This window comes from Clupea harengus, unplaced genomic scaffold (assembly GCF_900700415.2).
Source record: "Clupea harengus unplaced genomic scaffold, Ch_v2.0.2, whole genome shotgun sequence".
Lineage (NCBI taxonomy): Eukaryota > Metazoa > Chordata > Actinopteri > Clupeiformes > Clupeidae > Clupea > Clupea harengus.
In genome coordinates, this window is record NW_024880022.1 from 1 (window position 1) to 23,131 (window position 23,131).

Below are 23,131 nucleotides of genomic sequence, written 5' to 3' on the forward strand. Positions count from 1 at the left end.
GGGAATGAAATCCTTTAAAGACGGAGAGCTGATTATTATGCAGGTACAGCCACTTCATTTTCTAAATGCATTATGGCATGAGTGTTTGCCCGTGGGCCCCAAAGTGTGGTGTGCGCCCCCTAGGGGGGGAATGGAGTTACAGCATGGTGGGGTGGGGGAAAAAACAGAACTAGACCCTAAACAACCAACTACTGGTCAAATGAAGTATAGCAGTGCTCTTCAGCTCTGTAGCCTGTAACTAACCTATTTGGTGAGTTTATAGCCTACTCTATATTTATATAGTATGGTCGGGGCCTACGGTTGAACCATTGTCAGAAGAAATAGCTAGCCGTATTATTAATACAACGGACATGCATGTTTAACTGTTCAAACATAAAAACAATGTTAATGAAAAGTTAGGCAACGGCTGATGGACATCTGTTTTCTTTTTGTTAAAAGTTTTAACTGATGGATGAAATTTCCTGGAAAATGTTAGTTCAAATGTCAAAACTGTTTAAGAAAAGCTGGGTGGGGGTAGGCCTTGAAATGTTTGAGAACCCCTTGTTTTTATTCAGTTATTGAACACTTTCACAAAATGCATCTTTCTGTCTCTGCTGTAAAGGAAATCATGCATCTTTTCTTTCAGGGGGATGAGGCTGATTGTTTTTACATGGTGGAGTCTGGTGTTGTGAAGATTATGATGAAGAGCAAAGTAAGATTATGATGAAGAGCATAGTAAGATTATGATGAAGAGCAAAGTAAGATTATGATGAAGAGCAAAGTAAGATTATGATGAAGAGCATAGTAAGATTATGATGACGAGCAAAGTAAGATTATGATGAAGAGCATAGTAAGATTATGATGAAGAGCAAAGTAAGATTATGATGAAGAGCATAGTAAGATTATGATGAAGAGCAAAGTAAGATTATGATGACGAGCAAAGTAAGATTATGATGAAGAGCATAGTAAGATTATGATGAAAAGCAAAGTAAGATTATAATGACGAGCAAAGTAAGATTATGATGAAGAGCATAGTAATATTATGATGAAGAGCATAGTAAGATTATGATGAAGAGCATAGTAAGATTATGATGAAGAGCATAGTAAGATTATGATGAAGAGCAAAGTAAAGCCAGCTCTTCCCATTTAGTCCTGTCTAGTCAGAGCCCGTTGCCTCACAACAGAAATGAAGTTGAAATGAAACAAACTTGCAGTGTCTTGAAGAGATGTTTAGAAATAAGGAATGTATTTCTGGGCTGTGCATATCAAAGTTCACATCCAATCACAATCTGTCCTTACTTGGGAAACGGCTGAACATTCCTGCTTCCTAAGAAGCAGGAGGCCGTGTGGGACTTGGTGGTTTTGGAACCCACTGTTTTCCAAATTTGGAGATTTGTGAGGCGATTCAACATAATGCCAGTGAATCATAAACATGTCTTGTGGTTGGTGATGGGGAGGTGTCGGGCTAGAGCGGGGAGTGGGGGTGTTAGTTGTAGGCTTTAAGCCTTATGTTTTTCTTGCTTCTTTAGACCAAGGCAGGACCAATGGCCAATGAGGAAGTGGAGATCGCCCGCTGTTCTAGGGGACAGTATTTTGGGGAGCTGGCACTAGTCGCCGAAAAGCCACGTGCCGCATCAGTGTATGCAGTGGGAGAGACCAAGTGCTTGGGTGAGGGTTTCATTTAAACATGCATAAACAAGACAAACGTTTGTTATTAGGAAATAAAAGGTTGTTATTTCTACTCCATCCATTAAACCAGAGAGCCCACACGTGTCACTGACTGCTGCTTGCTAGTTTGAAAGTCATGTAAATAAGGCAATCCAGATGGTTGATAAAACGTATTGAGAACATCTACTTGCTGTACCTGAAGGGTCCGGATTGTAATTTTTTTCCTTATCTTTTCTCCGTCAGTGATGGATGTGCAAGCGTTTGAGCGTCTGCTTGGTTCATGCAAGGAGATCATGAAGAGGAACATTGCTTCTTATGAGGAGCAGCTAGTGGCCCTGTTTGGCTCCAGTGCTGACTTAAGGCACTAGCCTGTATGCAAATATTTGAGACGGCATGGCAATTTTTTTGTGTGACATGAAACAACTTTCACATGTATAAAATACTTGCCTGAAGGCAAGTGACATTTTAATGATTCTTCTTATGGTATGAAACTGCTGAATATATGAATCTTTTGTGTTTGTTCCTAAAGTGTGTTCACAAAGAAAAACCTGAAATGCAGCAGCAGTAATGTCTTCCTATACTGCTGTGCTTAGTGAGTGGTCACAGGTGATCCTTTACCACCATTTAGTGGAACTTGATTGCATTCCTTTTTCTTTTAACATTTTTAGGAATCTGGTCTGTTATCTTCTTTTGAGTAGAATTCCTAATAAACACATTGATACAATCAGGTAATCATTTTTTTGTGAATTGAGTTATGCTAGTGTATTTAGGCTTGGATTTGATAACAGAATAACCCAAAGGTCTTTTCTGATCTGGAATCATTCTAGTTCTCTATTGATACTACTGATTAAATATGAATCATTCTAGTTCTCTACTGATACTGATTAAATATGAATCATTCTTGTTCTCTATTGATTAAATATGAATCATTCTAGTTCTCTTGATACTACTGATTAAATATGAATCATTCTAGTTCTCTGTTGAGATACTACTGATTAAATATGAATAATTCTAGTTCTCTATTGATACTACTGATTAAATATGAATCATTCTAGTTCTCTATTGATTAAATATGAATCATTCTAGTTCTCTATTGATACTACTGATTAAATATGAATCATTCTAGTTCTCTATTGATACTACTGATTAAATATGAATCATTCTAGTTCTCTGTTGAGATACTACTGATTAAATATGAATAATTCTAGTTCTCTATTCATACTACTGATTAAATATGAATCATTCTAGTTCTCTATTGATACTGATTAAATATGAATCATTCTAGTTCTCTATTGATACTACTGATTAAATATGAATCATTCTAGTTCTCTATTGATTAAATATGAATCATTCTAGTTCTCTGTTGATACTGATTAAATATGAATCATTCTAGTTCTCTATTCATACTACTGATTAAATATGGTACTGCTGGTGTAGGGTCATGATTATTTCATTGTAATGGCAGTTAGCGCTGCTAGCACACAAAATGCTGATGATATCACCAAATGGTAATTATTAAAAACATTTATTTGACTTTAGATAAGCTTGTCTGGGACAGAATAAACTGCTGAGAACAAGAACCATGCAGATGAAATGAAAAAATGAATCACAAATGTTCAATGTTTTTTTTTTTTATTATTTGAGTAACAAAATGGGAAGTGCCCAGAACAGCCCATCCAAGAGCTGGCAGCCTACGTCCTAGTTAGTATTTACATCACAAACAATAACGTCTCATGTTCGTCTGTGGTTCGTCTCCTCATCCAGTTCAATCTGTGGTTTGACAATAGGATGGCATCTCTGGGGCTCCAACCATTTTGTTTAAAAGTTTAAATATTTAAAATATTTACAGTCCAGCCATCCGAACTCCAAAATCCTACTGCTGCTTGTCTGATGCGGTGTGAGGCCAAAAGTAAACCTGGTTAAGTAGCAGAGTGGAATCGGGAGCTGTCTAAGTGATGGGCTTTTAAAAAAAAAAAGAAAAAATTTCATTGGGTGGAAATTCCTTTGAGGGAATTTACCGCAGTCATTTGTACATAATTGCTATACTGAAAACCAAAAATGTATTGTACATGGTTATTAGTATTCCGTTTGTTTTATTGAAGCCAAAATCTCTGTAGAAGGAAGAGACAAAAGAAGCAAATCCACTTTGATGGTAATTTCTTTGTTCTTCAAACATCCTGATTTTCTCAATGTATTTACCTTTGTAGAAAAAAGGAACAATAAAATAACACCAACAATAAATACAAATACAGCAGAGAAATGATCAGATAAGACTGTACATCGTCTGGAGCGGGGCCCCCGTGTTGGCCTTTCCCTGAGCTCCTCAGAGAAACACACAAATACCAGGCAGGAAAGACTGGATTAGGGGAAAAAATGAGAAAGAAAAAAAAAAATTACGAATGATAGAAAAAGATAATGTTCCAGAGACGGACTTTACATTTTTCAGGAACTCCCAGCTCCAAAAACGTGCCATTATCCTGATGATGAAAGATGTGTCCAGGAGGGTAGAGGGGGTAAGGAAAGGCAGAGAAGGTGGCTGTGTGAGATATCCAATAAGTCACACAGAGGTGATGACGATCATGAGGTGCTGTGGACAGATACTGGAGATTCTACTCAGGAGGTCTGGTGCAAGCCGTGAAAGATGGCTCTCCGAGAACTCACATGGCGGAAAGATCTGTAGCACGTAGGCTGGCTGTGGGGGCAAAGGGGGAAGAGTTCACTTGTCTCTCTTTTATTAAGAAAAAGGGATGCCAGACAAACATGTGCAAATTTAAAAATTCAGGTTCATATTTCGAACAGTGATTGGAAGAAATAAACAAACAAAAAAATATTGTTTACACCATTACACCATCATGGCCGTCAACACAACATTACATGGCTGTCTTCTCACCTGATTGGAGCCTGGGTTTGGGATGTTGATGATTCCTGCAGCCAGCTTGGCCTGCAGGTAGTTTATGAAAGATGTTCGGAGGAACTGGGTTTGGCTCCGGACATCGTCTTGGTCACGCCCACAAGGCATGGCCAGCAACAGGCAGAACTCACTGTCACCCTAATGCAGAAAAAAAGGTGGAATATTTGACTTAATCGGTTAGTAACTGAAGGCAACTCTGCCGCCATCTTAAATTTTAAGAATGAGTGAGTTCATAAACTCATCAGCAAAGACCACCACATAATGTATTACTTTTGGTTCCAAAAAAGTTGCATAATGAGACACAAAAAGAAATCTTACAGTCATCCTTCGAGCCACACTCTCCAGCTGTGATGCCTCCAATCTCATTCTCTGGACAATGCGCAAGAGAGCACCTCCCTCCTGCAAGGGTAGAGACCGCACTGCAAGGGCCTTGTTTCCATACACAAAATGTAACTGGACTGCAGCAGTATCGTTCTTTAGAGCTATTAGGCCTTGCCAAATGATGGGATATTTCTGTTGAGAGAAGACAAGACACTAGGGTTCAAACTTATATACAGACATGTATACATACATACATACATACATAATATATATATATATATATATATATATATATATATATATGACCTGACTAACTGCAAAAGTATACAAGTATTTCAAGTACTTTTACTGGTCTTGTATTCTATTGTCTTACCGTTAAAAGCTGCACCATGTTCACAGACTGGTGTTCCACCTGTTCCCCTTTACCCTCATTTGGCGTTTGGCTGCGGTCTGGATCTTGAGGAGCCTTCCAACAAAACATTGAAAATTAAAATTAAATGGGACTTTATATTAGCCTTCAAAACATCTGTTTAGATTGAAGCAGAAAAGCTTCTCTTACCTGTGAAGATGCAATGTGCGGAGTCTGGTTGATGTTCAAAGGTGAATTCTCTGCAAACTGCGAAGGGACACCTCTAATATTGGTATACACGGCCGGGTACTCTTGGAACGCTGGGCTCGTTCCTGATGCCAGTAATTGAATTCGTTGAGGTGAGGAAATGGCAGGCATAGCTCCACGGATGCCAATAATTCCCTCTTTAGTGACAGGTGAAAGTGGCCTGTTAACCTCTGATGATTTCAAGGCGTCCCTCTCAGGCACATTTTTTGCCAGTAGGTGAGCCCTTGGGGACAAGGAAGCAGTTATGCTGGTGGAGCTGGATGAAGAGGGAACAGGTTCAGGACCATGGTGCAACTCTGAGGCAGGGCGCTCCCCCTGCTGGTGATGCATGAGTACACGCATATCCCTCTGTGCAATGTTGTAGCGGTCTAGTGGCAGACCACTATGTAGAGCTCCACGATATTCTTGTGGCAAGGTTTCTGGCTTAAGGGGAGTGGCTGTTGGTCTTCCCAAGGCCTGGTATCGTCTTGTCTCTTCATCATTTGCTTCATGTGCCCTTGTATTGCCAGGATTGACCTTCAGAACCATATCTCTGCCTCCAACTGCCTGAGGAGATGTTGGGCACTGTTGGGGAGGCCCTGACCATGGAGATGACAGTGGATCAGAATGCATCCCATAATTCATCATAGCCAATGGTGGAGTGTTCACTCTAACATCTCCTTGAGACAAATGTCCCATTGGAATGGTCTGGCCAACACGGTGTGGTGACATTCTACCTATGCTTCCATGGGTGCTGTGTGGAGGCATGATGACTGACTGCTCTGAGTGATGGACATTTGGGACATACTGAGACATGGGCGGTAAGCCAGAGGGCATGGCCTTTGGAGAGGAGGACCCTATGGGAGAAGACACTTTGGTAAAAGGAGAATGAGGGTGGCCAGATTTCCGAGGAGAACGAGGCTCTTTAATTCCACCAAGGTGAGTGGGAGCTCTATCTGCAGGAGTGTTGGGTAAGAACCCAACAGGATTACCAGCCAACGAGGGAAGGTGGGGGCTTATGGCTGGACTTATAGCAGATGCCCAGGAGGGTTTAGCCCCATCACTGAGAGGTTCTGCTCCTTCTGCTTTCTTTGGATGCTTCATAAGCATAGAAAAGTCTGAGTGATGGTAACCCATAACCTGTGGACTGCCCCCAGATTGCGGCAACCTTTTCACAACCCCACTCTGACCACTTGCTTGGTATGTTTCAATCTTGTCCAAGGAATTTTCTTGTTTGGTGGAGACACTTGATTGTGTCTTAAGGGAATGCCCGTGATCTGATGGAACAAGAGGGCACTTGGCACTAGGGGTCTGGGCATAATGATCTGGTTTCATCTGAGGCATGGAAACCAACTGCTGAGACTCCATGTCCGCAGGGCTAGCTGGTGGAATCTGGCTAATTTTTGCACTAATCCTCTGTGGTCCTTCCATTTTCTGACCAGAGTGACTAAGCACCACCACACCCTCTGAAGTGTTCACCCTCAAGCCAGGACTGGGCCCTGTACCAACAGTTGCACTTTCAACTACAAAACGTCCTGCATTTCCTCCTTCCTCTCCCATAGTTGCTCCATGGTAAGTACTACTCTCCTCGATACTGGTCTGAAACATTTGCTTGGGAAGTTGTTTTTCACCATACGGGTTATTCCTTGGGATATTTGCCTTTTCCTCAGACTCAGGAGTGTTACAGATACGACTTATGACTGAGGTGGCAGTGGAGGCAATGACAGAAATCACAGTTTTCTCACCAAAAAGCTGTTTGGTCTCTGTTGAAGGGAGGGAGCCAGGGGACCGGACAACAGGTTGAGCAGGCAAAGTTGAATGTCGACTTTCTGGCAAAGAAGTCTTATTGGCTACCATCTCTGATGGAGACACACTCTCTCTCGGTGGGTGTGAAGTCATGTTTCCCAGTGCAGTGCTAGTACCTGACAGAGGGATATTTTTAGGCTTCATTAGAATTTTGCGCAAGTCACTGGAGTCAGGGTCATGGGTTTCAGGTCCAGGGGACACGGTTTGATTTTCTCCTTGAGCTGCTGGTACCATTGGGGTGTCCCTGGACTGACTAAATCGGTCTGTTGGAGAGAGAGGAAGCTTGTGTGTGGGTTTTAGGCATAAAGATGTTGGGGAGAGAGGAGTACACTCATAGGGCTGTGGTGGTTTAAGAATAGTTTGACTTTTATTCACAAGGCCTGCAGATCTTCCATGTGTGGGTTCATCATGAAGTGGTTCTTCAGTAACATTGTCTGTTAGATGTGACACATTCAATTTAGAAGGGGAGGTAATGACTATGGATGTTGCAGAAGGATTCTCTGTAACTGTTTGCGTGTCAGACACAGGATCTGAACCCTGGACACTGGAGTTGTCAGGTTCTGCTACACTGTCTTTAACCGAATCCTTTCTGCTGGCAGCTGGCTTTTGACTTTTCGACTTCTTTTGTGTTTTAGCTCTGCCTTTAGCTCCTTTCCTAGGAGACACTGTGGAACTCGTCTCCTCCTGAATAGGAGCACTGCTGGAACTAGGTTCTACAACCTTGGAATCTCTTTGAAATGGCTGGATTGCTGGTTCCGACGCCATAACAGTGCTGATGGCTGGCTCTTGCGGCAATGCGCAGGATAGGTCTTCAGATGTGATTGAATCAATGGCAGCAGCAAGTTCAGTTTCACTGGCAGGATTGGCAGGTTTCTCAACCTCCATCGGAGGCTCTGGTTCCACTGGAACTGGAAGTGGAAGTGGAACCGGAACCACTGGACTAGGTCGCTCTGTTCTGGGACTTTTGAATGGTTGAGGGCTAGGACCATCAGTCAGTTTAGCTATGTTTTCTACAGCTTGCTCAAGTTCGAATTCTCGAGATAAATCGTTTTCAGCTGGGTCGGTCATTTTAGAGTCTGATGGTTCCTCATCCTTATCACTTTGTACGACTTCTTTTTCTTGAGAGCTTTCCATAACTTGATCTTTGGGTGAAAGTTCTGCTTTTTTGTTCAAATCCTCCACCTCAACATCATCTTCACCAGATTGAAGCATTGCTTTGACCTCAGTCATGTCAAGTCTGATTCGTAGATTCTTAAGAACAAGGGACTTGTCTTCAGTTGGCAATTTAGTATTTCGAATCAATCTTGTAGCTTTAGACTTCCCACTCTTTTCAGCTTGAGGAAGTTCGTCCACAACAGGGGCCTCAGTGGGGTTGTCAGTTTTGATCCCAGTAGTCCCATCAGTAAGAACACCATCATCTTTTTGTTGCCCTTCCTCTGTGCTCTGTTTTGGGTTCTCTGTGTTTTTTCCTCTTTCTCCTGGAGAAAGATCACTCTGGGGTTCAGAATCTAGCATATTAATATCCTCAGAAAGATCTACCTGCTGGTTGGTGTCAGAAAGTTTGTCCCCTTTCTTGCTATAAGTGCTAGATGTAGGTGCCTGCGATTTTTGTGGGTGGGGAGAATGTTTACCTTTAGTAGTTTTCAAGACAGTTTCGCTGTTCCCCAATTCTATGCCCTCTACCTCTTTTGTCTCTGCAATTTTGGACTTCAGAAGTGATGCATCTTCTCCCTGGCGCCGATTCTTAGGAGGGCGCCCTCGCCTTGAGGTTGTTGGTACAGCAAGTATGTCCTGGTCTGACTGTTGTGAATGTGCTACTTCTTTGTCCCCTCCTCGTTTCCTAGCTGCACGCGGTGACTCTACCTCCTTACCAGCCTGTGTAGTAGACTCATCTTCAACTGGAGTGGCATACACAGACCGCACGTTTCTTCGTCTTCGTCTTTGTTCGGTGACCTGCTCTGTGTCGGGGCCCTGTACAGGAGATTTACTTGTCGACTTGGAGTCAGGAGTTGTTTTTTCTCCTCGTGGGGAAGAGGCACGTTTCAACTTCTCTCTATCAATTCGCTCACTCTTACGTGTGGCTTGTTTGTCAGAACTACTTGGGGATGCCAACGGAGTTACAGGCATTGTGGGAGAAGTCTTTGTCTTCTTATTTTTCGATTTTTGTGGTGGTGAGACTGGCTCCTCCACAGAAAAAGTATCAACAGAATTATGGTCAATCTCTTGTTTGACTCGTGGTTCATCATCAATGGGACTAGATTCATGTTTCATGGTCTCCATGTCTTCAACAGGAGTTGGGGAGGCATAGTTGGGAAAATGTGAAACTTCAGGTTCAGGCTTGGGTTCTGTCTTAACCTTAGTCTCTGTTATTTCACTAGGCTTGGATTCAACACTAGATATTTGCTCCTCACTCATGTCACTTTTGATGGATGGTTCATGTTGTTCATAGCTCATTGGTTCTTTTAACTCTGTCATTCGAATTTCAGGTAATACAGGGCTGATGGAGGGCAGCTCTTCCTCTTGCACATGCTGGGGTGGAGGCACATGAGTCTTTTCAGATTCATTTTCTTCCTCTTTCACTGACAGATAAGAAGACTTGGGTGAATTACTTTGAACAATATTTTTCTCCAATGGAGGCGACATCTCTTTAGCTGACTGGGCCATCTGTGGCAAGGGGAGTAGCTGAACAGGGCTAACTGGTTTCGTTTCAGATTCTAAAACTGGTTCAACAACATGAGCAACTGGCTGTGGCTGTTCTTGGGGCTCTTCTTGTGGCTTACCCATTCTGCTGCCATCTGTGATTTCTCCTCTCTTGGCCTCTTGCTGAGGTTCTTTGAGATCTTTACCTTTTTGATGTTGCAATCGTGTCAGCTCCAAGAATCTGCTATGAAATAGCACAACTGGTTCAGAGTCGGCTTGTCCCTCTACTGCACCTTGCTGAGTGGACTGGTACCCAAGACCTTGTTCAGAGTCCTCATGCTTTCGTTCAAGGTGCTGGAGGCGTCTTGAATCTTGTTCAAAAATAGAACTGTGAAGAAAACGAGAGGCAAAAAGTCCCCTTCGCTCATGCTCCTCTGGTTTTGGTTCCTCCTTCCTGTCATCTAGCTTATCCTCAGACTCACTTCGAATCTTCTTTTTCTTCATGGCCCATGAGGGCATTGGCCGTGGTGTTGACTCCACCTTCTCTGTATCCTTCCGACTGCGTAAACTAGCGAAATGGGAGTCATAATCCAAGAAAGACCAGTTGTCTTCCCTAGAAGATGACAAGGACTTTGCCCTCTCAAGAAGAGCTTTGGTGTCTGGTGTAATAGTCTGGTCCAGTGCAAAGGAATAGAATTTATTTCTTTCCAGAGAGGCGGATAACTTTGAGTCAGACAGCCTGTCCCCTCTTTGCCTCTCTGGAAGAGAAAGAGATGTAGAGGGCATTGGAGAGTTTGTTTTGTGCTCTCGATCCTCTTCAGAATCTGACCGTACCTCCCCAGGCTCCAAATCGTGCCAAAGGCCGTATTCCAAATTCTTGTGTCCTAGTCGTTTTCTTCCCGAGAAACTTAGATCAGGTAATAAATCTTGCTTCAGCCTACTCTCCCAACGTTTCTGTGAATCATCTACACTGCCATGTAAATGAGTGCTAAGCTTAGCCAATTGTGTGGTGTGTACTCTTTTGACTGCTAGTTCTAAGTCTGGGTGAACAGTTTCTTCAGATTTTGGAAGCTCTTTAACATCTTTGACAGTCATAAGATGTGGCATGTCCATAATTTCTTCTTCAGGATGTTGGGAGGACTGTTGTGGTTTCGGAGAGTTTGCGTTATTCCATTCTGAATCTTCACTCTTTGGCCGGAAGCTCCTGTATACACGCTCTCTCTTGCTGCTCACATCCAACTCAAAAGTGTCTTGCTTCTTGTTTCTAGAGGATGGAGAATTGTCTGTAACATCCTGAGGTGGTTTTCCTACTTCATGCACTAGACTGCGATGTTCCAAGTCTTCAGCATCCAAACCCTGAGGACTGCCTGGTTTTCCAAGTTTATCAGGCTCCTGGAGCTGCTGCCGTAGTCTGCGTTGTTCCATTTGCTTACGGTAGCTCTGGGAAAGATCTATGTCAAGAGAGATATATTCTTCCCTGCCTTTGTTTTCCTGATCAAGATTATCATCATGTGAGAACCCTCTAGAAACACTAGGACCAGACAGATCCTTCCCAGAGTCAAGATCATCAAGATCTGATGGTTCACCTTGTCGTACCACTGAACACAGACCCTGCCCTCTCATCCCAGACATGGAAGAGGAGTCTTGGTCTTCTTTAAGTCCGTAATGAGAAGTCCCCCTCTCCAGTTTGGGCTTTAAATGTTCCCTCTTCTGTGTCTCTTTTTCAAGTGCCTTCACATCTTCTGTCTCTTTAGTAAGAGTTGAAGTTGCTCCAGACTCTGGGGACTGGACACCCTCATCCTCCAATCTACTCCTTTTCTGTCGAATGGTTTTTCCACTGGGATCACCAAAGCGCCTTTTACGAGCGGCTAAACGGTCTGACTCCAAAATTAAATCTTTCCCTTCACTTCCAAGATCAGGTTTTAGGTGTTTTTTCAGTCTGCCTTTTCCATCCCTATCTGATGCATCTCCCTTTCCTGCATCAAGTCTCTCCCCTTTCTGGGGCTCTAGACGGGACACCTGTTCAGAAGGTGAAGGCTCATCATCACCCTTGTATCGTGATTTCTCAGGAACATCCGTGTCTGAAACTTTCCCTTTATTTGAGCTAGCATCCAAAGAAGCTTCTTTGTCCGTCTCTGAATGTGAGACAACAGGAGATGGCATTTTACCTCTTCTTGACTTGCCTCTCTCCCCCTTCTCCTTGTCTCCTTTGTCCTTGCGTCTCCCCCGCCTGCTTCTCTCAGCGCCTGCAACACGTTCCTTCTCCACTGGCTCAATTTCTCTTTCAAGACCCTCAGTCTTATATTCCACTGGGGACTTCTCAGGCTTTTCAAACGGTGCTGGTGGAGGGGACAGCGAGCTACAGCTCCCACTTCGCTCTGAAGAATGCCTGTAAACACGGCGCTCAGTCTCTCTTGGGACACGCTCAGAAGGAGATGGTGAAGCACTAGGGGTTATAGGACGTCTCTGATGAGAAGGGCTCCATCGACCACGGTCAGCCTCAAAGCGCTCACGCTCTCTCTCTCTTTCCCGCTGAATGTAAGTGTACTTGCGCATGTCCTGCTCAAATGGGTCACGGTAATCTCTGTACTCCCGGGGATCTTCATGATAGCGAGGGTCAAAGTGTTCACCTTGATAGTGCTCTAGTTCAGAGTAACGTTCCCGGCTCCTGCCAGGGTATTCACGTCGAGGATCTTCAGGGTAAAGGCCTGGAGTACGCACATTTTCATAGTATGCTCGCTCTGCTGTGAATTCATGAAAAGGAGGCCTGCGTTCTTCTCTGTGTAAAGAAACAGGATCGAATTTAATAGGGGGCGACCTTTGAGTTGAAAATCACTCTAAGCATACTTTGCGAAATGAAAGTGTCACACATTTTTATGCAAAGCATTGTTTATGTTGGGACCACCCCAAGAAAAAACTGACACTGTCTACAACCCTTCAACAAGTCATTTGCTAAGGAGAGTTTTCACATCAATCCAAATCAACATAGGTTCTTACCTCCTCTCGGTTGGGATTTCATACAAGTCCCTAATGTCCTGCCCAGAAGCTTGCATGGAGCGATAGAAGGCCATTTGGCTCTCTTGACTGGCAAAATCAACCTGCAGGAACAATCTCTTGGTGAAACACATAACACTACACAACCACCATGAACAATAGTTTACCGTTGCAATAAAGTTTCTAATTAAATGTCAAATATAATGTCTTACCGAATGTTTCTAATTAAATATCAAATATAATGTCTTACCGAATGTTTCTAATTAAATATCAAATATAATGTCTTACTGAATGTTTTGTACATTGTGGAGCTGTGCCTTGTTTTGTACTTTTGTATTATAATGCAACACCTGATTCTAAGTAACTGATCATTTCTGTTGTATTGTATATGTGCATGTATCTATATACACACACATATTAAGAATGCAAGAGAAGAAACACTAATCCCAGCATTGTCTTACTTTAATTTTGTTGCCACCAATCTTCCAACCTTTGGTCTCTCTAACAGCTGCTTGGGCAAAGTCAGTATTGTTGTACAAGACGAGAGCCATTCCTTTCAATCTGTCAAACACTACCTGAAATTAAAAAGTAAGCGCAATGTCAAAATATTACATCTCTATACATATAGGACATTTCTAGAATTACTTGGGGGGGAAAAGAACTGTATTGACCTTGACCACAAGCCCATAGCGACAGAAGTGTCTGTTCAGGTACTGCTCTGTGATGTTAGAGGACAAACCATCCAGCCAGACACATGTTGTGGGCATACTCTTCCCGAAACCAAGCTGAAAATAAAGTATCGAGTAAGTCATAATGGTGAAGGGGTATGTTTGAGTGAATTAAACTAGAACTGCATCGTGCAAATTGCAAAAAAAGGAATAGATAATATGATCAAACCTTTAAGCGGTTGGCTCCAAGGTACTCTCCATCCATCTTCTTTATAGCCTTACAGACGCTCGCAATGTCAGAGTACTGAACAAAGGCATACTGAGGAACGCCATTAACCCTTTTGATGTCAATGTCCTAGGTGGTAAAACAAGAGATATATATATTATTATTATTTTTTTATCCCGACCTGCACTTAAATAAGTAATAATATGTATCAGCCACAGACAAAACAGCATCTTGGTTAATCGCCATTCTGAACACTTTAAACTAAAGTGTTTTTGATAATTCTTCACCGCACTTGAAGGAAACTCATACAAAAAACGTACCACTATCTCCCCAAAGCGCTGAAACACGTCCAAGAGCTGCTGGTAGTTGGTTGTCTTTTCCAAATTTCCAATAAAAAGAGTGCGGGTCGCTTTTGGATGAAATTCATCGATTCTTCCATCCAGAGGCCGGAATTCATTCTCACTCTCGGTCTCTGTAACAGATATAACCAAATTCACTATAAAACCAAATCTAGGTCAAAAGCTGGTGTATGTAAAATGGTGTACTGAATTGACCTAATGACAAAATGCATTACTGTAGCTCAATTTACTGACTGAGCAACAACTTACATTTAGCCTTAGCTTGTATTGTAGATACATTAAAGGTTACATATAATTATTTGTAAAAGCCGAGTCATGGGTAGCGCCCTGACTTTTATGGAGACAAATGCAAATCGATTCTTACCTGGGCCATTCCAGGCAGTGACCTCAATCATCATGCCAAAGAAGAGTTTTCCTTTGGAGACAGTGAGTGCTTTTTCCTGGTCCTCCTGTTGCCTGAAGAAAACTAGTCCGTATCGCTCCTCCGACGCCCCGTGGATCTGAACAGATGTCACCTTCCCGTACTTCTTGAACTCGTGGAAGAGCCCGTCCTTCAAACTCGTGTCTATAAAAAATATTTTGCATTAGGAAATCTTCACGTTAGGAAACAGACACAAACTAGACTACTTGTAATTTGGTAATACAGTATTTTTTTGCAAGCGTCTACATTGGAGAAATTTAGTCAAGGGGACAACGTTTCTCTCACAGTTTTAACAGACTGTTACGTGAACCAATGTGTGTAGTTGAAATAAAGTCTACCTGTAGAGCGCACAGGTAGGTTCTGAACCCTAATGCCAAAACTCCTGCGTGGCTCGTCACCGTCTATGGACAGGGGGGGAGGGGCCGTGGGTGCATGTGTGGCGGCTGACTGCACTGAGCGTGCTCGTGACCCCCCACTGGAGCTGCTGTTGGAGTCACTGCTGCCAATGACACAAACACAAGTTATTTTCTGTTTAGAATCCGGTAAACACTAAGCTGTGCTGGAAGAAGGATGTTCCACTGAAGAACACTAGTGGTTAGGTTTAAGGTGAATGAAAAAAAAGTGTCAAGCCAAATCCTGTGGGCATGACAGTACCTGTGACTGATCTATTTTGGTAAGAGTAACTCTTATGCATACACTAGTGATTCCCAAACTTTTAATGGTAGGAACCCCTTTGACAAGGCCTCCCCCAACCCTCACAGCGCAAGGATTGAGATGCTTATATAGGATACAAGATGCCCATTAGCTTTTCCATAGCTCGTCTTAAACATAGTTTCTATATTTGAATAGCTAAAATTTTCAATTTAATGTCATCAATCAGTTAAATTTAAATATTTGATCAGTTAAACTTTTTTTTTTATTTGATCAGAAATCTTGTTCAAGGTCATATCTGGCCGGATCAACAAACGTTATATTGGCTATTGATTTGCTGTGTATCATTCCATTCTTTGGACCGGTTTATGTTATGCGCCGCTCCACTGCATTAATAATTAGGCTAAACGGTAGGCCCTTACCATATTACAAAAGTACAAAGTACGCTATAAGATCACCAAATAGGTTATTACCGGTTACAATGCTGCAAGAGCACGGTCATACTTCATTTGACCAGTAGTTGGCTGTTTATGGTTCTCATTCCATTTTTTTACCCCCTTTGCTGTAAGTCTATGAGCCACCGAGGGTCCCACCCCCCATTTTGGGAACCACCGGCATACCTTATACTAGATTAATCGGGCCGATATCTGCCATTTTGAGTTAATCGGCATCGGACGACCATCGGACTACCATCAACCGATTATCAAAAAATAACATAAACCGATTTTCTTCATAGACGGTGCTCATATACATGCGCATGCTAGTGGAAAGTTTGCCAGCAGTAGAGTAACATTAATAGCCAGCTAGCAGAACTATTCTCATGTGGGCAAAGCCAGCAGCACCCGCTGTCAACTGAGGCAGAGAATGAAGACAGGATAGATGAACCTCTTCTCTCGTCTCAAGTCAACAATCTGCTCTCGTAAGCGTTTGATTAGATAGTTATAAGAAACCCAATGTTAGTTACAAACGGTTGCATTTCTAATGTACTAGAGATAGATTTGATTCAACAAGTGGGCTTACAATAACAACAGTCCGAAAGCTAGCGTTAACATTATCAGCTTACCAACAACGTTAAGGGGAACGAATGTTATGGGCTTCTAGCTAACATAATGTTTCTGCACTTGTGTGCGTGTATCTCTCCCTCTGCGCACGTGTGCGTGTGTGTGTGTTTGTCTGTGCTTCAATACACAAAGCTAACTTAGCAGTGCTTAAACCCTCTGGGGTCGTCTACGATTGCAAAAGCACTCGTTACTACGGTCCTGCAGCGATAGTTTTATTTACTTATTTTCTCAATTTTACAAACAGCGCTTTACTGTTTTGGGGAATGAGATCGCTGGCAGCAATGTTGACTTTCTCTCGTCTAATCACAAGTTGAGTTATTGGGCGTTGCACAAAGAGCTGCACCATTGACGGTTCCAAAATGGTGTATCGCCAATTTACAAACGTGATTAGAGATTTCGAAATCTACTGAAAGATGAAGCGACCTTCAGAGAGTAAACAATGTTACGGTAAGATCAGCTTGGTGGAAGTGATGTCGCAGGCAAAAATGCCAGTTTCCATATTTAAAAAAACATAAAAACACACCAAGAAACAAACAAATATTTAACCCAAATACTGACCATGTTTTTTTTTGTTTTTTTTACAGAATTTCGTTTTTTGATTACTTGGACATTTTTTTTTATTTAAAATAAGTAGAGTGCAGATCTGCATAAGCAAACAGAGACAATAACAGTGTTAAATAAATGTTAATTTCAGCAATTTTGTGTGTCATTTGTCATTATTATTAAATTGTTGTATTTTATCAGATGCAAGCCCCCCCCCCCCCCCCCAAAAAAACCCAACAAAATGATATAGACATTATTTATCGGCCTCCCTGTTCTCTAAATATCGGCCATTGAAAAACCCATTTCGGTCTATCACTACCTAATAATCACAAAAGGATGCAGTGAGACAATGATTAAATATTATTTCTCTTTATAAAACCATATAGCTATATGAAACTGGTACCAGACATACCAGCAGAACATATTTTAAAAGTAGTGTAAACAATTGGCAACGTTCATGTAGGATAATACAAAAAATGTGTTTACTCATGTTCACAATTGTGCCTCACACACACTTATGCCTACCTGCCACTACCCGTGCTGCTGGTGCTGCTGACAGAGTCCGAGCTGGATGATCGGGAGCGTGACTGTGAGCGCGGGCCTCTGCTGGGGGAGACAGGGGCTCGTTTGGGGGAGTGGGGGGTTTTGGAGGTCTGGCCAGTGGTCCGCTGGGGCGAGGGGTGGCGTGACTGTGAGGAGTGTGAAGACCGGCTGCGCCGGTGGTGGTGGTATGTCCGGTCTACTCGCCGCCCCCGGTCATCACGGTAAGGATCACGGCGTGTGCCGCTGGACAGTGCAAAGGGGTCACGCATGCGTGTCTCAAAGTGAGGCTCAGGGGCCTCAAACCCACTGGCCATGGCACTAGCTGCGGTGCCAGAGCCCACAGCCGAGCTAAACATGGCACGGTCACGGTAATAGTCTGTGTTGTAGTGGCGCGGCCGGTCAAAGGCGGCCCCGCGTTCATGGTGACTGTAGGGACTATGTTCATAGGCACGCTCTCGACTGTCAGAGCTGCTGCAAGACAAACAAACAAGAGATGGAAGCGTCAAAATCTCGATTATAAACGCTCTATTCTCTTTAAAAAAAACCTGCTTCATGATTTCTCCATTGTCAGCCTTCACCTAAAAGACCAAATAGTTTAGACTTTTATTCCAGCCATAAAGATAAAAAATACATTTCGTACAAATTATTTTATTTCATTCCATTTCAGCTTTCAAGTAGCATGTGACCTAGCAGCAGTGTGTTGAAAAAGATGAGCTAAACCCCACCTGAATTCCACACTTGCCAAGGAAAAATCTATTACCGCCAGCAATTTTGAGTTATATTTACTAGGTGTGGACCGATACTACTTTTTTCCAGACAGAGTACGAGTATTTACGCTTCAGTACTTTCCAATACTGAGTACTTAATAAGGCAGTATTTCTACCATAAAAGTAACAATTACCATCAAAGTCCAATGAATTTGAAGAACGGTTATATTTTCATCAGATGCACTCTGGTTGGTGCTATATAAAATAAAACGTATAACAGGAGGCTATTTCCAACCAAAAATAAACATAAAACTGTGTAAACAAAACAGTGGAATTGGAGCAAAGTATTGTCCCGATAGTAGTATCGGTGCACCCCTAATATTTACAGAGGTTTGTCCTCTGATCTTGAAGACCACTGCACTTACTATCTTAGTTTTGATGGCATGAGATTTAGAAATTTGTATAACTCAGTCAAACTGCTCTGACCAAGGTAATCTCACTCAACAGGGAGACCAATTATGAAAACCCTTTAGTCTTTGGGAACAAACATATGACTAATCCTTCAATGCAACAGTAGCGATTTTTGCCACTATTCTACAGACTGCCTTTCATACATAAACTATTCTTATTATAGACAGAGTACTTAAGTGAGTGGAAACTGAGTTTGACTTGAGGATGTGGGGACACCTTCATATCTATCTGCAGAAACTGGCATATCTTCATGTCTTCATGTGATTTAGCCCTAACCCTATTACAAGTTTCCTGATTTACTGGCCTGGTATGGTGAAGACCCTGTCCCTTACTAAATAAAAGGTGAAAAGAAAAGGTAACTGAGCGTGACAGAACAGGGGGGGGGGGGGGGGGGGGAGAGACATGCCAGCTACAAGTTCTAAAAGTTAGTGGGGGTGAAGGAGACAAGGCACACCTGGGTTAGCGGGGCAGAGAGGGGGAGACAGAGAGAGAGGGAGGGAGGTAGAGAAAGGGCACAGATGTATAGCGCAGAGGACAATACCAACCTTTTCAGAGCAGTAACTCAACCTACTAATCCAATATACAATCTAGGTGGGCAATTGTGTGAGCCAAAAAAAAGTACCAAAAAAAAAAGTTGGGCAGGCGGAAAAAAAGTTGATAGCTTGATGGCAGTAGTCTTCTTTTTGGCAAAGCATGGAGGAAGCCTTGGGTGGAGAGGGTATTATCCAATAAAGTATAGGTTCTGGATATTCAAAACTGGTCTTTTTCGTCAGTGCCGAGAAAACGTATACTGTTCAAATTACGATCAGAAAATATATCCTCTGGGAGGTCCAAAAAAAAAGCTTCAGGACAGCCAAAAGTACAAACTTTTGCGCAACAAGTATATCCAATTTCTTCATTAGAACGGGTTATGGGGGATAATCCAAATCTTTGGCCACAGTTAGTTCCTTTTTCAGTCATCTTCATGAGGATAAGTAATTTATTCAATTACATCTACAAACTGTGGTTGGAGAGATCATAATTCCAGTCCAGTACAAAAAAAATCTTGTAGTGGGTTTATTCCATTTAAAGGAGTAGATTCCAGATTTGGCAGAAAGCACTAGTCAATCCAACGGAAGACTTGCCTGAGCCCTAATTAAAATTCCATTACCTTAGATGCAAATGTAGCAGGCACCTACATCCACACCGAACCACAATAATAATCCGTGATAAGAGCTGGCGGTTACATTCCAACATCCAGAGGAGTTAGTCCAGGGCAGGCCTCTTCTCACCTCGGAAAGGCATGATGTCTTCAGATGTCTTCATGGACCTCAGGTGAGGAAAAATCCTCCATTTCAAATCGCCCCTTTTTTCATCTTTTTACCCTAATACCCTCCCGTTTACATAATTAGCAATGTTTTATTAAGTTACCATCCCTACAGGAGTGATGAAACCGTGGAGCCCAAGATGACGTACTCCACACATCATTGGTACATCCATGACACTCTTTGGCATACTGGACCTCCTCTTATAACTGCTATAAGATCCAGAAGAGACGTATCCAGACCTTCCTCGCAACCATGAGATTAAAAGAGTAATCTCAACGACCACATGTGCGATGAGGGAAATGGACAGAAGAAAGAAAAAAATGATCCCTAATCTTATAGGTGTACCTGAAAGAAAACTACTTTCATGTTTAATCCACCAGGTACCACGTCGCATTCCTGGACCGCGAAATCTTGGGTGGGATAGATCCAATTTGGCTGGGAACTCCTAATATCCAAACCACACGGGGATATTCCACCATGTGTGATACATCCAACTCACCAGGAACGATAATTTTCCACACGCGTATTATCCAATTTGAAAGAGGGTTATGGGCTCACACCGCACATCCAACACATCGAATGAATACATATCACATCCACACATTCTTTCAAATGATAAAACAAATGGCTTTAGATAATTCCATGAGTGAAGTCGGGTCTCTGTGAATGAAGATAGAATCCCTAGATTCTGTTCTATGTCAAATTGAAATGGATTTGTTCTCCTTATTCTCCTCTCTTTCATAACCCAAAATATACACCTCTTTGATAGTGGGAAATGGTTTAATCAGACCCCTTGGCTTCCCTTGCACTTCGGAAAGGGAGCCCACGTCCACTTACCCGTCTATTCTGCGTTCATAGCGTCCCTCTCTGCCGTGGAGGGACACGGGGGGCCCATAAACAGGACCAACCGCGGCCCGTGAGAACCCCGAAACGTCCCTGGCGTGACTGCTAGAGGGGGGGTTGTCCTCCAGCCCTCGCACAGCACTGGGCACTGAGCCGGGTTCGTTGTAATCAGTGCGTAGGTCCCGGTCCCCCATCTTGTTGACAGCATTGTGAGCCTTCTGTGCACTTTTGATGTCCACAAAATCCACAAAGGCCGCCACCCCACCCTCTGAGCCACGTTTCCGCAGGACCTTGACACTCTCCACGCGGCCATAGCTGGAAAACAAGAGAAAAGATGTCAAAAGTTACCCTGGGGTCACACAGTTTGGGAGGAAACCGTCTTTCCTAAATCTAACAACTCAAAGTACTGTGGGTGTAGGCTGTAAGGTATCCAACTCCATTTAGCCCCCAGATCAAGAGCAATTCACTTAAAGTCAATTATTTTGGGGGGAGAGAGGGTTAAAAAAATATTCTTATCAATGAGTGCCTGTTGCTCACTACAAATGAAGCAAAACATTACCTTTATAATATGATACTATATAACAATAGGAGTATGTTAACATGAGATATGTGTTTCTCAGTATTGTGTGAATCCCCCATAGCATGTCTAAATTATGCCCAAATGGATAAGTGATTACAGACCAGAAACGCAGACTTATCATGTCTACACACTATCGTGGATGAATTTCCTGTTAAGCAAGTCTGTCCAGGACTATGGCCGTAAACGCAACAAAAACTAAATTTTACGGTGTGGTTTGCTTTGTCATTCCCTGTAACAGGAACGAGATAGGTCGCTTTATGTCATCCAAAATGAAGTCATATAAGTCCAAATGTAATTCTAGTATTAGGCAATGTATCCGATAGTCTGGCGAACACGCTTGTCTCGTACACAACCCGTGAGGAAATGTCGACTAATATAATTTCTTCATAACAAACCAGAAATAAAAAAAACATTACTATACAAAAACACGTATCTGGGTGATTCTATATTGTGCCTCCATTTCTGGTATACGGTCTCTTTTCATCACGTTAAAATACAAAGTAACCATGTGTAACTTTGGCGTTGTAGCTAACTAGCGTCTTCATGCAGGGAAACAACTCGGAGGACAGCAAGGTAACGTTACAAGATGGCAAGACGACATTGCGCCTACCAATGGATCAACAGAGCAAGCTGATTTATCCGTTCAGCATGGAGTAGCGCCTTCGTGTACTCACATGAATGAAGGGCCATTTGCAAAAAAATTAAAACACCATATATACTGGCTAGAAACGGGTTATTTCGATGCGAAACCAGCCGGTCCAACAGAAAGCTTGGTTCCCCTTAGCTAACGGTAGCTAGCTAGACGTAGCCAGCGAGATGGCTAGCATGGCTGGTACAGTAGCTAGCTGTTAGCTAGCCGTCCCTTATCCACCTGGGGAAAAAGGGACTCGATGTTTGATCTTTGAGACTTTCGTGCAAATTTAGTCCGTGTAAATGTTTAACGGTTCGTATGAGAACATTCCGATTGTGGTGGAAATAGACAAATCGCCAGAAACAAATGTAGCTGTCATGCTAGCAAGAACGTCTCCTAGCAATCCTGCTACGAACTATTATTGCTAGCTCGCTTACCGTTAGCTAGCTCGCTGGTCTCAATGTAACGTTAGACTGCAAGTGGCTACTATCAGTTGAACCAAATAAAAACACGATGGGTGCAGCAATAGAGTATTTAATACCTACTGTGAATGTTAATGTTGTATTATTGAAATGTCCGAATCCAATTTCGTGTATGTTCTGCGGATATGCGCTCCATGCTAGCAAGCTATTAGAAATATTGGGCTATAGCGCGGGCTGATTCCATATACCCTCTTGTGTAACTCACCGTTTAAAATGCTCAACAATTTTCTCCTCTCGAACATGTTCGGGTAAATTTCCCACCCAAAGGTGTCTGGTTTCCCGAACCATCCTGATCGTTGTGTTTCCCGTCTATACTCATATGCTCTCACGTTTTTAATCTCCGCCGGTGGGAAGTCCGCCTTGCTAAACAAACGCCTTTCGACTCGGTGAAAAAATGATCCAGGCCCTGCTAGTGAGTCTAGCCCCAATCCTATCGAATGCGTGTGAACCACTGATGACAGGGTGCGCGCCGCGCGCAGTCCTACAGCTTTGACGGCGACTGTTCTCCAGCTATCATTTCTCGTGACTGGCGCGTTCCCGAGATCATGCGACATATAACCGAATCTTTGCAGCAAACAATGTAATTTCTACATATTTGGAGTTCGTTTATGTTCTGGATATCCTGCAGCTAGCGTAAAATATCAGTTACAAGTTACATTTTCATATTTAACATAGGCGACAGAACTGAAAAGATGTTTCACTACTAGAGCAAAAAAGGTGGATG

The 23,131-nt window shown here is 42.7% G+C and overlaps 2 protein-coding genes across 2 annotated transcripts; one reads left to right on the forward strand and one right to left on the reverse strand.

The window, feature by feature from the left end:
- The first annotated feature begins 6 nt into the window (after positions 1-6).
- On the forward strand, positions 7-2,247 carry LOC122131129 (cAMP-dependent protein kinase type II-alpha regulatory subunit-like). The gene is made up of 4 exons (XM_042706047.1): positions 7-43; positions 626-691; positions 1,509-1,647; positions 1,891-2,247. Exons 1-4 carry the CDS (start codon positions 38-40, stop codon positions 2,013-2,015), a joined length of 336 nt encoding a protein of 111 aa, XP_042561981.1. The 5' UTR covers positions 7-37; the 3' UTR covers positions 2,016-2,247.
- Positions 2,248-3,262: 1,015 nt separating this feature from the next.
- LOC105904994 (msx2-interacting protein-like) lies at positions 3,263-23,085 on the reverse strand. The gene is made up of 15 exons (XM_012832969.3): positions 22,613-23,085; positions 20,709-21,029; positions 17,369-17,857; positions 14,927-15,087; positions 14,532-14,732; positions 14,129-14,280; positions 13,812-13,937; positions 13,586-13,699; positions 13,376-13,489; positions 12,918-13,018; positions 5,439-12,699; positions 5,253-5,345; positions 4,877-5,071; positions 4,538-4,696; positions 3,263-4,339 (listed from the first exon to the last, which is right to left on the reverse strand). The coding sequence occupies exons 1-15, from the start codon at positions 22,693-22,695 to the stop codon at positions 4,205-4,207; spliced, it is 9,705 nt and encodes a 3,234-aa protein (XP_012688423.3). The 5' UTR covers positions 22,696-23,085; the 3' UTR covers positions 3,263-4,204.
- Between the last annotated feature and the right edge of the window lie 46 nt (positions 23,086-23,131).

Coding starts and splice junctions, on each gene's coding strand:
- LOC105904994 (XM_012832969.3), bottom strand. CDS start 22,695: ATGGTTCGGGAAACCAGACACCTTTGGGTGGGAAATTTACCCGAACAT. Junction 15,088..17,368: donor AGCAGCACGGGTAGTGGCAG/GTAGGCATAAGT, acceptor TGTCATTGGCAG/CAGTGACTCCAACAGCAGCT. Junction 5,346..5,438: donor CGCACATTGCATCTTCACAG/GTAAGAGAAGCT, acceptor TTTTGTTGGAAG/GCTCCTCAAGATCCAGACCG.
- LOC122131129 (XM_042706047.1), top strand. Junction 692..1,508: donor AGATTATGATGAAGAGCAAA/GTAAGATTATGA, acceptor TTGCTTCTTTAG/ACCAAGGCAGGACCAATGGC. Junction 1,648..1,890: donor GGGAGAGACCAAGTGCTTGG/GTGAGGGTTTCA, acceptor TTTCTCCGTCAG/TGATGGATGTGCAAGCGTTT.